The sequence below is a fragment of the Clarias gariepinus genome, chromosome 25 (assembly GCF_024256425.1).
Source record: "Clarias gariepinus isolate MV-2021 ecotype Netherlands chromosome 25, CGAR_prim_01v2, whole genome shotgun sequence".
In the NCBI taxonomy this organism is placed as follows: domain Eukaryota; kingdom Metazoa; phylum Chordata; class Actinopteri; order Siluriformes; family Clariidae; genus Clarias; species Clarias gariepinus.
Window position 1 is genome coordinate 23,870,759 of NC_071124.1, and position 17,011 is coordinate 23,887,769.

Below are 17,011 nucleotides of genomic sequence, written 5' to 3' on the forward strand. Positions count from 1 at the left end.
TTATTTCAGGTATTCAGCTATGACCTTCATGGTTGCATTGCTGGCTCAGTGGTAGGACATTTCTTTCTCTTTGCCATGCGGAAGATCTGGGTTTGATTCCCACCCACTCAATACCCAAACCCCAGCCACTGGATACAGTGCCGGTCCAAAGCCTGGATAAATCAGAAGGGTTGCGTCAGGCATAAAATCTGGGCCAAGTAGCGCGTGGATCGGATGGTTGGAGCAGCCGAAAGTAACAACAGGAAATAACAGGTATGACTTTTACACGGTAAATATATGTTTGAGAGAATAAAAAGCATCTTGTAGTTGATGTGAAAAGACTTCTGAACTAAATATCGACCTGACACATCATAGACGGCATAGTGGCCTAGTGGTCAGCACTGTTGCCTTGATCCTCCAGGGTTCGATTCCTGCCTCGGGAATCTGTGTGCATGGAGTTTGCATGTTCTCCCTGTGCTTGGTGGGTTTCCTCCCACAGTCCAAAGGCATGCAGGTGAGGGTAGTTGCTCGTTCCCAAATTAGCCATATTGTGTGAATGTTGACCTACTGGCGGTCCTACTGCGATCGTAAAAGTTGGAATAAACAGTCACCGTTGGACTACAGAGATTTCTAGATGAATGGAACACGTCGTAACACTAAGAATAACCAAATAAAATTGCTTGATTATACTTTAATGTTGTTGGTAACTTAAATTCATAATTGTTGGCTTTTTCCGCCCTCTGCTGGACAGATGTGAAGATTGCACCATTTAAATAAAATGACAAACTTAAAAAAAAAAAAAAAGTACATACAGTAAATTATGCGTGTGTTCCGACGTTAATAAAAAGTAAAAGCATTTTATTATCCGTAATGTATAGAAATGACTGATGTTACCAGGTTGTTTAACAGTAGAATCTGCTCTTTTGTGCTTCTTACGTAAAGTTCGTATCGGCCGCAGGCAGCGCAGCAGCGGAAGGTCGTTTGTTTTCGTCAATCTCTTTGATCGTGGCTTCGCTGAAAGAGTTACAGTGTAACTGTTCTTATTATCGGAGAGGAAACACGAGGTTACAGTGAAGCCCAGGGTCCGACTGAGGGTTCTGGAGAACACACGGCCCGGCCCGGATCGGTGTATGTGTCTGTGTGTGTGTGTTTTGTTGCGTCTTTACGGATTTGGAGAAGAAACTGACTGGAAGCTCCGGATTTGTGAAGGTAAAGTGAAAGTTTCTTCTAAAACTACAGAGTTCAAGTTTTAAGGACCTTCGAGAAGTTTCTCTGTAAGTGTGTGTTTGTTGGTCCAGTTTGGAAAAGTTCTCAATAAATAAAGTGAAAAACAAAAACTTATAACCTAGTTCTGTATTACACAGCAGATCTTCAGGCAGCCTTAACATCCTGTCACACACACACACACACACACACATACTGAATTCATGTTCAACTCCTAGGATATTCACATCAGTTTAGGTTTGAACTTAATTCCCAGTCTCAAAGGCTTTTTATTAATAATTACATTAGGTTTATGCAAGTAATCAATATCAATATCAATGCTTATCAATAATCAGTGCTCGGAGTTTGTCAGAATTTTATGCTTTTTCTTTGTTCACCTGCTTCTACTTGATTAATGTGGGGAGTTTCCTAGGCATGGACACAATTTTCCATGTTTTAGATTTAGTTTCGATTAAAAAATGTCTGTGGTCAAAAGCGTGAGTGAGCCCACACCCAAGGCTGAGAAGAAACCGCACACATGAATCAGGATCCTTCACTGCTGGCATGACATAGCGACTGATGGGACTGATGGGACTCCCAGACTTTAGTCTCATTGAGAACTTGTGGTCAATCCTCAAGAGGCGGGTGGACAAACCAAAACACACAAATTCAGGGCTTGAAAAAGAAGCGTCAATACTGCAAATGTTCACTCTTTGTCAATAAAAGCCTTTGACACTTATGAAATACTTTGTGTAATTATACTTCAGTATACTTACATACTTATACCCAGCAAAAAGATCTAAAAACACTTTAACAGCAGACTTTGTGAAAAATAATATTTGTCATTTTTCAAAACTTTTGTCCCCGGCTGTAGGGCGGCACGGTGGCTTAGTGGTTAGTAATTTGGCCTTGCAGCTCCAGAGTCCGGTTTGGATTCCCGTCTCGGGGTCTGTGTGTGTGGAGTTAGCATGTTCTTCCCGTGCATGGCGGGTTTCCTCCAGGTGCTCCTGTTTCTTTGCCCGTAGTGTGTGATTGAGTGTGTGAATGAATGTATATGTGCACTGCAATGGATTGGCATCCCGTCCAGGGTGTACCCAGCCTCCTGCCATAAGTAAGCAGTATAGACCGTGAGTGAGTGAGTGAGTGAGTGAGTGAGTGAGTGAGTGAGTGAGTGAGTGGTTCATATACGTAGATCACCGTCATGTTGGTTTGCTTTAGTAAAAAGAACAGCAACAAAATGTACTTCGGTTCATTCATTTCCGTTTAGCAGAGATATAATCTTGGTCACAGTTACAGTAGACTACAGTATGAGAAGAACTCAAGGCTCATCCTCAGGACATCATTCTTTAACATCTTGAGGTAGTTTGGTGTGTCTACATATTTCGGATGTTTTTTGACCGACCGTGGGAGGAAACCAGCGAACCCAACTGAAACCCATGTAATCACAAACTCCACCCAGACTTCAGTAACTGTAAGTTCAGGACTGAACCGAATGTTGAGCTGTGATGCAGTGGTGCGACCTGCTGTACCCACCTGAATGTACAGTAAGTCTTTAGCCAAAATAAGTGGGACATCTAATTGTTTTCTTAGTTTGTTCTCTTAGAACTGTGAGCTAAAACAGATTATAGTACTAACTGATACTTTACTAACTTATACCAATTCTCCAACTTCTCATTCGTCTCAAAACCAAAATTTGGCTCCAAAAAATTATATAGTATGAGCGGCATTCAAGTCAAAGGGGGACTTATCCTAGTGTTTTACTAGTGCTTGGATAAAAATTCATATAAAAAAAATTTGCCACATACACAACCATACACAGTATATGCAGTGGAATGCTTATACAACTGTCAGTGACCTAAAAATAAGAATTTATTTGTGACACTAAAATTCAAATTATATATTCCAATAAAGTAATCAGAATGAATAAAAAAATGTATTAAAAGGTCAATACTAAATTTAACCTAAAAAAATTTACAATACGATGCCGGCCTCCCAGGAACTCCTTCAGTGGCTTTCCCAAACATGGAAATGGCTCAGTTCAGGAAAAGGTCAGGACTGTACGGGGGATGTGGCAATAACTCCTGTTAGTTCCTGTAATGTGCAAGTGGTGTTGGTGAATGATCGTGTGTAACAGTTACACAGATTTTTCTTTTCAAAATTGTTTACTTTATTAGTTGGATAAAATTATTAATAACTGTCTTTGTGGTTATATGCTGAGATCAGAAAGCTTTAGGTATCAATTATAAAACTCTCCTCCTGCACACACACACACACACACAGACACAAAACAACACCTTGTGAGTTTTGTACACCCGTATATTATGAATGATTTCTAAGGACTTCATGTCTTGACTCATGCTTTTTTTTTTTCTCCTGAAGAGATCCACAATTCTCATTCGGCTGCAGCTGTCAAACTTAGTAAGAACTTCAGGCTAAGCTGTGATCCTGCTATAAATACTCCCTCTCGTTAAACAGGGAGGTGTTGTAGTGAAGTCCTCATCACTCATCATACTTTAGAACCGTAGCAGTGACAGATGACTAATGCTGACTAAGACTGTTTTACACTTTACTTGTATAGTCAAAGCAGCAGAAGACACTTTTGAGATTTGGGAAATGTGTGTGTCTGGTCTGGTGTTCTGGTTGCAAAACCTCTTCCCTAGAATATGACTACTGTTTTTAACATACTTTCTTGAATCCTAGGAAAAAAAAAAAAAAATCCCCGGTTTAAGCTACTGTATAAAGCATCTCCAGCATAGGAGTAAACGAACCGAGCCGAATCGAGTGGGTACATCCAGGGGCCGTTCAACACTTGTGTCAGTCTAAAGCCAGCGAGGCGAGTTTACAGGTTGCTTTTGTCTTTTCTAAATGTTCTGAATGATTTTATATGCAAAAATATGATTATAGTGTTGGAAATTAGTAATATTGGTTATATTTTTGGGTGGCTGGAACGGATTATCTGCATTTACATTATTTCCTGTGGGAAAATGCGTTTTGCAATACGAAGAACTGGCCTCCAGAATGGATTAAATTCGTACGCCAAGGTATCGCTGTAATGTAATGTTATATAATGTAATATAATATAGCATGCTTTTATTTACATTTTCTGCATTTACCCAAACTGCTTCACAAGTTAAACTCTTTAGGCAAAATATTGTACAAGACACACACACACACACACACAGTTTAACACAAAACACTGTTAATTCACCAATCAGTCACAGCTGAATTATTCATTCATACAACTCAATCACTTCTCTCTTCCTCATTTACAGTGTTTATCTGTCAATCATGTGATGTGTAACAAGGAGGCGGACCTAAACGCACTAGTGAGTTACCTTGGTGGAGTTGGAGTAGTCTGCTGAGCGTAAAATTCTGTTTTGTGCTCAGATTTCATTTCCGCGTGCACCAACTCTCACTCAAATTTCCATTTACTCTATTCCCACTCTCGTTCTCTATTCTAGCTGTTACACAGAGACTCAGATAACTCAGAAAGCCACAGATAATTATACTAGCAGTATGTTGAGATCGAGCTATAAAACCTATGACGAGGATAAATTCTATTCTGTAAACTGTATGTATTTAAATTCAAACTTTCTAAGAAACTCTGTTGGTAAAAATAATAATGACATAAACTAACGGATGTGATGATAAAGTACTGAAGTTGGCTGAGTGTCCAAAAAGAACAGGCGCTGTTTCTTAATTATTTTTGTTTATTATCGTTCACTTTCAATGTTCAACAGCAGTTTTGATTATGGAAGTGTAATGGTGTCCAGGGCGTTCTTCATGAAATTAGTTTTTGCAGGGTGGGATGACTGGAAACAATACTGAAATGTCCTGTTTTAATCAATGATATCCAAAATGCTGCAGTTCCACTTCCATCCAGATGATGTCACTAAATGATTGCTTTTCACAGTTGCCTGTCTTTGCTGTTGGAATTGCTTTCTCTTTCTTTCTTTCTTTCTTTCATGTGGAGTATCATCATAAGCCTTAAATTTATCATCATACGTTTAAATTAAACTTCTCCTAATGCTTTAATATGCTGCAGAATTTGAAAATATTGCAGCAATTACATTAATAGGTTTAAACAGATGTGTAACTTTAGCGTGAGAGTCTTGTATTAACCATTGAAAACAACAATTACAGTTTCTGACAAGTGATTTCTCAATGTTTATTTAATATTTACATAGTTATAGATTACATTTAAATGCATAAATATTCAGAGAAAGAATTAAACACATTTGATTTAACATGCAAAAAATAGCTGTAGCAATTTTACTTGATACTTGATAGGCTTAAACATTCTGAAATTCTGGAAAGCATGAATCTAAATACTTAAAAAATAATAATCAGCTCAAGGCAAGTGGGTTAGATGCAAATTATAATTAAATGACTCTGTTTTGATTAACCTTTTTGAGAAGGAGTCTCTGGTCTTAGTGCTTTGTATCAGAGGTAAAACTCTTTTGTACTTCTGATTCCACTTTTTATGACAGCTTGAACATTAAAATCCACATTTTGTGAAATGCATTATTGCGTAATTCAAGATATTGCGGTATTATTATAGATTTGAGCATTGTGTGTGTGTGTGTATATATAATGTGTATATAATTTAAATTACCTATTACATAATTATCTGACATTTATGAGAAACTAGTGCAGTTGTTACAGAATGCCACACTAACTTAATACTTTTGATGATTTTCTCCATCACTCTTATGCCAGTCTGTTTCGCTCTTTCACGTGTGATCTTCACGCTGCTGTTTGCTCTTCGGGTCCAGCTGGATGTAGACACACACATGGACAGAACATCTGTTCTACTGGGCAGGAAATCATAGCGTGCTGATTGATGCTGAGATGCGGCACCGCTTTATTAGACGAGTCCACCTTTTAACAGCATCGTTTTATCGATTAGCTTCATGTCAGTCGCAGCGTTTAAGGAGATCTTTCATGCAAAGTGACGCGTCCTAGGAGCCGAGGTTGTCGAGGATGACGAGTGGCTGCTATTAAACAGGTCGTTGCCCAGCGTGTAGGCATTGCCCAGATGGCGTTGGTCTTGCAGGTTGATCTGTTGCTTCACCTTTAGCCTTTTTTTATTCACAGATTTCACTTTGTCTGTTTAAAAAAAAAAAGAAAAAAGAAAGAAAATGTCCTCATTGAACTCGATGCATTCATGCACTATTTAGCTGCAATTATTGAATAATGATAAAATGTATTTATCATATTTTTTTTGCAATTTGTTGTAGTCTTGTTTGTGTATTGAAGCATGTCTGTGAAGCAGTTATTATTAGCACATAACGTATAATCTATGATGTGTTTAATAATGAACTCAAACTCCTAAATATAAATATAAATCCCATTTAAATGCTTTTTAACATTTATACATGTGAAGGAATGTGGATTAAAAAGCAAACATCAAAGTAACACACAATAATCTGAATAAAAAAGGTCAGTCATGTGATATAAAACGTATTATTATTTATTACGGTAATTATTATCCAGCTTTGTTTATTGACTCGACTCTATGATTTTGATCATTAGCTACTGTAGAGGATCTTATTTGCAAAAACAAAAACAGAAATTGTTTGGAAGCTGATTATAAAAAGTAAAACGTATATGGTTATTGTGATAGAGAGAGAGAAAAGCTGAGTCACTTGCAGGACTATTTTTATGGTTTTTCATTGACTAATCTGCATCACATGACGGTGTGAAGGTGTGCCGTGACCTTACCGTATTTCACAACCAGCATCGCTCTAATATGGGCATCGTTTCCGTGCGTGTAAAGCCGAGCCCTGTGCTAGAGAGGAGGTATGCAGTGTACCGCTTCCCGTGTTTTAGGAAAGCCGCACCCCCCGGCGGTGCCGCGAGCCGATGAATAGGGACGTATCCGTGTTGGCAGAAAGTGAGACGGCAGGAAGCCTCAGGTGGCCACGCCGCAGAAGATCCTCAAACAAAGGAGCTTCAGGACTCCGGCAGGACAGAGTGGGGACTGTGGGAATGTTCCCTATCAGGGTTTTGTGAAAAAGCAGGAGGCCTTGAGGGGTCTCATGTTTAAGGCATTTGCTTTTTGCGTGAGAGAAAGAGAGAGACGATCTCACTGACGAGGTTCTCAGAGGGCCCCAAATCTTTTGACCTTTCTTAAGGGGGAAAAAATAAAAAAAGTCTGCAGGTGCCAGCGTGCCACACAAGTGCCCTCACAACCACCACGTCAATGCACTTCCTGCTTTCTCAAACACTCCAGTGACTTATCGCCACTTTAACTATCGCCTGACAACGCAAATGAGAAAGGAGAAGTTACATCATTTTAATAAGGGTTTACTTCTAGTGTGTGCGAGTGTGTGTGAGAAACACAACTTTTATTGTTTATGCATGTTGCAGTGAAGTCAGGAAGTCTACCTAAACGACTCTCTCTACGATAAAGATAAGATAAATAAGATAATTGGTATAAAGGTTAGGAATTCCTGTGGCGGTTGCTCAGGCCTGTATAAAATGATGAAAGAGACGCAATAAAGCATGTAAGAAAAGTACTAGTGACTAAAAAATGAGAAATATTTAAAAAAAGATTTTATCATGTGCAGAAACATTTTTAAGGTAGCAATGTAACTAATGCATGATTAAGATAAAATAAAATGCCACACTATATGGACAAAAGTATTCGGACAAGCCTGCAATAACATTGTATCCAAATACATACACTTTAATATGGAGTCGGTCCATCAGTTGGTTTTACAGCTATAACAGCTTCCACTCTTCTTGGAAGGCCGACCACATGATGTTGGAGTGTTTCTGTTTGAATTTGTGTCCATTCAGTCTGTAGAGTGTTTATAAGGTCAGGTCACTAATGTTTGGACGTGAAGGCCTGGCTCACGATCTCCGTTCCAGTTCATCTCAAAGGTGCTCGATGGGGTTGAGGTCTCAGGGCTCTGTGTTAGGGCCGGTCAAGTTCTTCCACAATGAACTCATCAAACCATGTCTTTATAGTCCTTGCTTTGTGCACTGGGGCTCAGTCATGGTGGAGTAGAAAACAAACTGTTGCCACACAGTTGCATAGAAGCCTAGCATTGTCCAAGATGTCTTGGTATCCTGAAGCATTAAGAAATACCAATAATGCACACCCTCTTTCTGTTCCAGCTACCCGAACCACTAACATGAAGAACAATAAACTCATGAAACAAGTATGATTTGCCCAGGGATGGAATTATGTAAGCAATAAGACACGCCATGTCCTGCGGTCCTGGTTAATTAAGCAATGACAGGGTTGGTTTGACGCAGCAAGCCAAGGTGTGTGTTTACCTCGCTCCAACACCTTAAAGTAATTTTCTGCACAGAACAATTATAATTTTTGTTTGTTTTTTTAACAATGACAAATTGTACAGTTGATCTATTTATAGTTATAGTAAAGGTAAATGCGTTTGCAGAGCCCTAACGTTAGATGAGTGGTGTAATATAGTTTTCCCATCAGTGACTGGAGTTTGTTTTCATCTCCGGACGCCGTTTTGTTATTAATATTGTTCTGAAGTCATTTTTGCGGCATTGTGTTCGGGGCATGTGTTAAACGTTTTCCCATCGTCATGTAGTCAATGTTGTCCTGACGTTATTTCGTCGAAGTCATTCTAAAAAAACTAAATCCAACAGCGTCCCAGCGTCTGCAACGTTGCCACCATAACGTTTTGACAACCCAAAGTTCCTCCTGTGTAGTGTTTGGTGCAGTGTTCAACAGACTGACACCAACCTTGAAACTCTTGTCAGTAGAAACGTGTAGATGGATTTACTGACATGTCTTCATTCACCACTGTGAGGCGCCACGTAATACAAGAAGTGAGACAATATCTCAGTCAAGGGTTGCTATCAAATTTAGTACAGAAACCGGTGATTGTTTTTGGTCTTTCACTTGGACAGAGTGCTTGAGCCAGTAACAGATGCTTGCCGCGGTATTCTACTTTAAATCATTACAGAGAAACTGCAGACTGCTCTTGTTTCGTTGACCTTTTTTCAAAAGCGTTTCAAAAATACAATATACTGCACACCACCTGAACTGCAAGTGCGCCCTCTTGTGGCGTACAGGTGAATAAAGACATGAGCTACGGAGAATTATGATGTGAAACAAACATTTTTTCGGTTAAAACATTTCTAATCGGTTGAATCTTTCAGGGCAATTAATCAGTTGCTGATTAATGGTTAAGTCACAGCTTTAACTCTTGAGTGCAGACTCCAGAAACTGCTTCTATTTATGCAAATTCAAAGTTTTTTTCTTTTAAGTATGTGAAACTAATCTGGTTCAAAAATCAGGTCTATAAATCTCTAACACTCTGACTTATTGTTTTCTACTGAAGAAAATGAAGCAAATCATAAAAGATTTTATGGCAATAAAGAAAATATCCATTTTGAACTTTTTGGAAATGATTTCTTTTTTATCCTGCACGCCAGACATCCCCGTGCGGCTGCGGGTTTTTTTTCCGAGCCGCCGTTCGTCAGGTGCAGCGTGAAGGCGCCGCCTCAGAGCCAGGTGTTTACCTGAGAAAGATTTTCGAAAGAAAATTCTTTGTTTAATCTGTGTTTTGCTTTCGTTTTCCTCCTCTCAGCCCTCTCTTCTCATGCACGCTCAGATCGGCTCCTCTGCTTCTCACACGCTTCCTGTTGGTGTGTGTGTTTGTGTCCTTGAATCATGGGCATGCTTTCACACCCCTGGTCTCTTATCATGCGCTGTGCATCACACACTGTGTGCGCTTATGATTTATGATCTAACATAAATCTTCACAGAAGGGGAAGTCGCTCTGACACGGCGACTGTCGGTGGAATTTTCTTTTAATCATGAACCAGATCATGTGGAGCGTTTTGATGTGTGATATCTGCTCATGTGATCTCTCTGAGGTCATGTGCTATTCTTTCTTTCTAGGAGTGACATGACGTCTCGTCTGGTGGTGAAAAATCAGGAGATCGTGTTTGTTTGAGAACTTTGCAGGAAAATAATCAACGATAAGCTGGCGTGAAGAGTGTAAGGAGTCGCCGTCGCCGCTACTGAAAGTGTGATTTTTGTAATAAAAGTGTTTCATTCCTGTTATACCAGGGCTGTATCTCATCACTGTGAGCGTCTAAGAAATAAAAATGCAGACACTTGTTTTCTTGCCTCGTTATCTAAACTCAGCGGCGCACGTCTTCAGCGTTGCCTCTGATCTCTGTAACTTCTGGCCGCTAATCACAGGCTGCACACACTCCCCCATCTACACAAACTCGAGCTTTATGACCTCATTGTGTTTTCCTCTTTTCACAGAGGCCTTGTTTTTGAGACCACCAGCGAGCCGGGCGAGTTCACCGTGGACTTTTAACCCCCGGGGATCGCCGCGCGCTGTGCCGGAGCTGCATGCGGGCACGCCGGCTGTAAATGCACACTTTGTTTTAAGGCTGTGCGTGTCGAGGCCTGGCGGAGTGAGATTGTAGGTTTGAGCTGAATAGCGGTGCGGTTCTTGACCGAGGAGCTGAATAGAGGCATTTACAGGGAGGGAGACACCAAGGGACACAATGACCGAGTGTGTGTGTGTGTGTGTGTGTGTGTGTGTGTGTAGGGTTAGGGAAACTCTGCATTGTGTTTTAGAACATGTTAAAGGTAATAAGAACAAATCGTGCAGCTTGTCATGTTAGAAAGAAACCACAAAAACAAACAAAACAAAAAAAACTGAAAAAGTGAGCTTTTTGAAAAAACTTAAAATTGAAACTTAATTTTTTGCTCTTGATCCTGACACTGGAGACTCCTTACATTAATAAGTAGACTCCTTGCAGAGAAACTTTTAATCCCATAAACGAGTTGTTATAGAAATAACTATAAGAGATAACGTCAGTATAAACCTGCAATATAAACTTCTTCTCTCCTGACCAATCAGAATTCCCGAGCACTAAATCTAAAGCGGGTTAAATAAGGCGTATAGCGGATTTATAAAGCTCTCGTCCTGTATTTTAGCAGGCAAGTGTTTTAATTTGTTATAAATAATTTGCATGAAAAAAAAAAACTGCATGTAAATCTGGATTTTTAATAAAACAACATATTTTCTTTTTCCAGGCAGTTGTGTTTGTGTGTAGTGAGAGGAAGAATAAAAAAATCTTTGGAAGAAAGCGAGATCTCCAGTGATCAGATGAACAGCTGTAGCTAAAGGTGTCGTGTAAAGTTGATACTGCAGATATTGAAAAATGTATGAGCTTAAATGTCACTGCGTGTGAGCATGTGTGTGTGTGTGTGTGTGTGTGTGTAAGGGATGTATGTGTTCTTTCGGGGGTGGGTGGGTGTCGGTGTGTTGCTCAGTGGTGTCGTTGAGTTACAATCCCTCTTTTCCTTCAACACGACAATGCCACTTGTTTCAGAGTCGTGTTTAAACCATGAGCTGGCAGATCCTGGCTCAGGGTTGGCTTTGTGTGTGTGTATGTGTGTGTGTGTGTGTGTGTGTGTGTGTGTGTGTGTGTGTGTGTGTGTGTGTGTGCATGCATGCTGACGTATATTAGGCATTATCTCCAGAAGCTGGTGTTTGGTTAGGGCCGGGCCGCGACGTTATAATGGCCCGTTATTGCAGCCGAGGCCTCATGTTATTGTGTGCAGATGGACACACACACACACACACACACACACACACACATACATGCACGCACAACTTTTTCCACACACCTGCGAGCTATTTTGGGCCTGGCCATTTATTTTGCATGACACTAGGCCAGGCGAGTGACGTCAGCCCGAGCGGACAGACATGCACAGTTTTTGTTTGGAGCTGCACAGCATGCTGATTGTCTCCGTGCAGCAGAGTGTGTGTGTGTGTGTGTGTGTGTGTGTGCAGTTCGTGCATGGAGAGAAGTGATTTAAATCTGGTTTTCCTTACACTGGGGTCTTTCTGTGCCTGTACTGAAGGGTTAAAGCACAAGTGCGCAATTCTTCTACAGGAATTTGCTTCGTTGCCGTTTTACCGTCTGGATTCACGTCTTTAGTGCTACAGACGACCTGAAACATCATTTCACTCACACTCACTATCGTCTATACCACTTTATCCTGTAAACAGGGTTGCGGGGGGCCAGGAGCCTATCACAGGAGACTTGGGGCACGAGGCGGGGTACACCCTGGACAGTCTAATCTGTATGTCTTTGGACTGTGGAAGGAAACCCACCAAGCACGGAGACAACATGCAAACTCCACACACACACAGACCCCGAGGCGGGAATCGAACCCAGACAGTGCTAACCACTAAGCCACTGTGCTGCCTTAAACTTCAGTAATTTTTTTAAAACAATGTTTAATCAGTAAATACGGCCCAGGTGATATATCGATACAGCGGTACCTTGGTGTACAAATTTAACCCTTTCCGGAGGACGAGTTCTTAAGGTGAAACTTCATATTGTGAAACGCATTGTCCCATAGGAAATAATGTAAATGCAGATAATCCGTTCCAGCCCCCCCAAAATATTATTAATATTACCAACACCATAAACTTTTTTTTTTTGCACATAAAAACAATCAAAACATTTAGAAAAGACATGTAAATGAAGTAAAATATGAAACCTCACTTAACCTTAATTTATGATTCCTCTGTGAAAATGACCCGCACTCCGTTTGAGGCTCGTCTCTCCCCAGTCACCGCTGTGCAGGTGTGAACGTGTGATACTGTATCTTTTATATCTGCGAGCTAAAGGGGACGCCTCACATCGGATTTGCACGAAAGCAGAGCAGTGTGAAGTGTTTTTTTTTTTTTTTTGTCGTCTGAGAGTGTACCTGAGGCCGTTGATGAAAGAAGAAAGTATGGAGAGAGTGTTTTGCCTTGAAGAAGTGTGTATGGATAGATGGAGAAGGTCACACGTGTGTTGGCCGTAAAGAAGGAGCCGAACGTCCGCACACTTCCGTCCACACTGTCGACGCTCTGAGGTGTTAAAGCGTCCTCCCTATAGTCCTGATCTCGCTCCATCAGACTTTCACCTGTCTGGTTCCCTGAAAGCAGAACATGACAGCGGAAGAATCACTACTGATGAAGAAGTGAAGACAGCGGAGCATTCGTGGCTCGCAGCTCAGGCAAAAACATTTTTTGGTGAGGGAATAGGCAAGCTTGTAGACGAACGGACAAAGTGAGAAGATTATGTCGGAAATAGTTATCTACAGGATTTGTCTTTTTTTTAAAGTGAATAAAAATAATTTCTATGGTCAGACGGCGGATCATTTTTGACTTTGCTGTTTTTTTTTTGCATTAACGAACGAAAATGTTAAAGACCATCTGTCTGTCAGGACAGTCATAGGAGTCATACTTTAGGTGTGACCTAATTCATCAATATCACTACATCATTAATGTGGAAAATAAAGAGAAAAAGAACAAAAGAATCCTGATTCTTCTTCCTGTTATTCCTGGAAGTTCCTTTGATGTCACTTCCTGTGTGGAATACTTCAAATTGTTCAGAGAAATGAACAGTTAGACTGAGTGATTTATCTGAAACTTGAACGAGGTTGTTGTTGTTGTTGTTGTTGTAAAGTCCACTTGATCCCGTTTGCTTGTTGGCTTCATTAAAAACGTGTTTAGGAAGAGTAACTGTGTCACTCGAAGCAAGAATATGATCGTCCACATCTTTAATATTGAAAAAAAAAGAAAAGATAAGAGACATTCTGCGCAGCCTTTATTGTCCTTTTCCTTGTGTCAGTGCGGAAGTTAAATGTTCCAAGGGTCAGTGAACCTGAGTGCCTGAGGTCACATGTTTGACCTCTCCCATTGTTTTGATTCAGACGGTTAAACCTCCAGCTGGTTAACGCAGGTCTGTTTATCAAATAATTAAACACTGTGCGTGATTTAGCTGGATAGTTTTCGTACCACACTGGCTACATGAGTGTATGTCTAGTTTGGCTTTGTTTTAGTGACTAAACACCTTATTTTTTTCTCTCTCACTTCCTGTTTTGGCTGTTTGAGGAATAAATATGTCTTTTGAAGAATTGTTTCTCTTCCACTGAAATCTGGCCTCTATTGTCACGAGGAAACACTTGATGCCATGACGTTCTTTCATGAAACAAAATTATTTCCAAATACAGTAAAGTCCCCAACATACACATGAGTTCTGTTCCAAGATCTCATTCATAAGTCCAGTTTGTTCATAAGTCCAACAAACATGCTAATACAATCAGCTATACATAGTATGAAACTAACCTGTTCCATTATCTTGTCCTAGTTCTTTAGGATCGTGCCGATGGTTAAACAATTAATGTTAAAAGAAGAACATTCTGCCATCTTTTTATCTCACTCCATTTTCTCAATAAATTTTACTTTTGTCTTCATCGTAATTTCTTGGCGCCTCTTAGCAATACCAGCTATCCTGGGACGCACGTTCAAAAGTTCGTAACTTGAATGTTCGTAACTTGAATGTTCGTATGTAGGGGACTTACTGTACAGTCTTGTACCCTGTGTGTCTGCACTACAGTACCTACATTCACATGGACAATGTTTCTTTCTCCAGCTCTGGTAGGATGTGTGTTTACATGCGCAAAGCATTTAATCAGAGTATAACATTTCTGACAAGCACAAAGTGGACCTGTCTGCTGTAAAGTGTTTAATCTGTGCAAAATATAACAGAATAAAGACATTTTTTTCACAAAAGTTTAGTTTCCCCATCTTTTCTGCATTACAGAATTTCAATCTGATCTCTGATTGGTTCAATGCTTTACTGAGTGTGAAATATGAGCCAATCAGTGGCTGTTTCTCAGCCAGACACCGAGTGGATGAAGACAGGTGGAGAGAGTTGTCTGTTCTCATGAATCAGGAATGGAAGTGGAATCTCCTTCCTGGAAACTCGCGACATTATCTATTGTCACTCTGACGTGGGGCAAACATGCACAGAGAGAATATTTATTTATTCCAACCAGAGAAAAAAACATCAGATAAAGTGTTCATACGGATAATATGATCAAAGGTTTACTTTACACCCCCCCTGTTTCCTATTGGAAATTCATCTGAATCATGCCAGACAGGGGTTTTTACACAATACAGTTTAATCCGATTGGATGATTATTCACATTAGTTGTTCAGTTCAGCGGCACCTCGGCATATGAACACACTGAATCACGAATTTTCACCTCAAAAACTGAAATTTTGCAAGAAATTTGCCTGGGTATGCGAAACATTTTGCTATCCAAGCAACTGAACTGAGCCGAACCAAAGTCGTGTGTACATCTAGGGAGGGGTTAAAACTTCCACTGCGTCATGTGGAAAGCCAAGCAAAGTGAGATTACATTTTTTTTTTTGCATTTTGTGTAAGATTTAGTGAAGACGTAGCACCACGGGGCCCAAGCCTGTTATCAAGGACGGCAGCAAGAAGAAAAGGGAGCCGCTTTCAGTTTGGTTTTTAAAGCATATTATTTTTTATATTTTAAAATTTGAATATTTTATTTTATATTTTATTTTATTTACATGTTTTTTCCTAAATGTTTTGATTGTTTTTATATGCAAAGAACTCACCTCTGGAACGGATTAAACTCGTATGCTGAGGTTCCGCTGTGTTAGCGTCCGTGTGATCGCACTTGGCGATGAAGTAGAATGTAAAATGACCAAATGTTTGTGTTTGTGTGTTTCCTCACAGGTGCATGTTGGGCAAAATGTCCTCTAAGACGAGCTCGAACAGCATGGCCATGGCGAGGAGGACGGTACAGCAGCTCCGGGTCGAGGCCAGCATCGAGAGGATAAAGGTAGCAGAGTTGAACAGTGATTTAGTGCTTCTGATTCTGTATATATATAGCCTATATATATATATTTTTTTAATTTTTATTTCTGGGTAAAAATTCTTTTGGGAAAAATTCTGACCCGTTCCTTGTGACTCGACTCTTCAGGTGTCCAAAGCTTCCGCTGATCTCATGCGCTACTGCAGCGAGCACGGCAAGTACGACCCCCTGCTCATGGGCATCCCAGCGTCGGAAAACCCCTTCAAGGACAAAAAGACCTGCACTTTATTCTAGTCACACTCAATTTCCTTCTTTTCTTATTTAATGTATACTGGCGAGTCAACGTTGCCTTAACTCTGAACCTGTTTCAGTCTGTTTGTTAACGTTAATCAGTACTAATCACAGCCTTTTATTTTTGCTGTTAGGAATAGCGTCTGTGTGCTTTATGTTGTTCGTGCTGAACTTAATGCATTCCAGAGGGTTCGAGTAAAAAAACTGCCATGAAACAGATATGGTTTGGTCTGTGTGAGTGTGTGTGTAACTCATTTTATCGCTGTCGAACAGCATCGAGTTTGATGATGTTTTTTCTTTTCTTTTTTTTAAAAACAAAATCCAACATATCTATGCACAGCCTGATGGTAGTGATTTGTTGTGTAGGATTTGCAATTTAATACAACTGTTTTTGCATGATATTTAATTGGTATTGTATCACGTCGTTGATGCAATACCAATTAAATATCATGCAAAAACTGTTTTTTTATTTAAATCATTAGGTGTGTTATGTTTGACAAGGTTTTTTTAGGAGCCTTTTCATGTTCATAAAATTATTAATTTATTTTAAGCTTCACATGCAACCTACAAACTGCATCCTATCATGTATTCCCTCAAAAGATCTCAAGTCTTCAACAATAAACTTATCGCTGTAGTTCAGACATCACAGCGTCTCACACTACTGCTTTATGGCTCCTTGGACATGAAGCTAGAGGAGCACCTGATTCTTCTGAGTCTTCTTACATCATCTTACATCACCACCTTCATCCTGCTGACCTCAAACACAGTAGACTCGCCTCTGTCTCCTCAGATTCTAAGAAGTTCATTACAGCACAAAGTATTTTTTAACCTATTTTTTAAAAGAGGTTGTGATTTTGTAGGAATCTCATTTACAGTTAAAACACCCCC

General features: G+C 40.0%; 1 protein-coding gene across 1 annotated transcript; it reads left to right on the forward strand.

Moving 5' to 3' along the window:
• Nucleotides 1-933: 933 nt before the first annotated feature.
• gng12a (guanine nucleotide binding protein (G protein), gamma 12a) lies at nucleotides 934-16,342 on the forward strand. Its single transcript, XM_053486714.1, has 3 exons — nucleotides 934-1,188; nucleotides 15,754-15,859; nucleotides 16,001-16,342. The coding sequence occupies exons 2-3, from the start codon at nucleotides 15,758-15,760 to the stop codon at nucleotides 16,124-16,126; spliced, it is 228 nt and encodes a 75-aa protein (XP_053342689.1). The 5' UTR covers nucleotides 934-1,188; nucleotides 15,754-15,757; the 3' UTR covers nucleotides 16,127-16,342.
• The last annotated feature ends 669 nt before the right edge of the window (nucleotides 16,343-17,011 follow it).

Coding starts and splice junctions, on each gene's coding strand:
- gng12a (XM_053486714.1), top strand. CDS start 15,758: ATGTTGGGCAAAATGTCCTCTAAGACGAGCTCGAACAGCATGGCCATG. Junction 15,860..16,000: donor CCAGCATCGAGAGGATAAAG/GTAGCAGAGTTG, acceptor TCGACTCTTCAG/GTGTCCAAAGCTTCCGCTGA.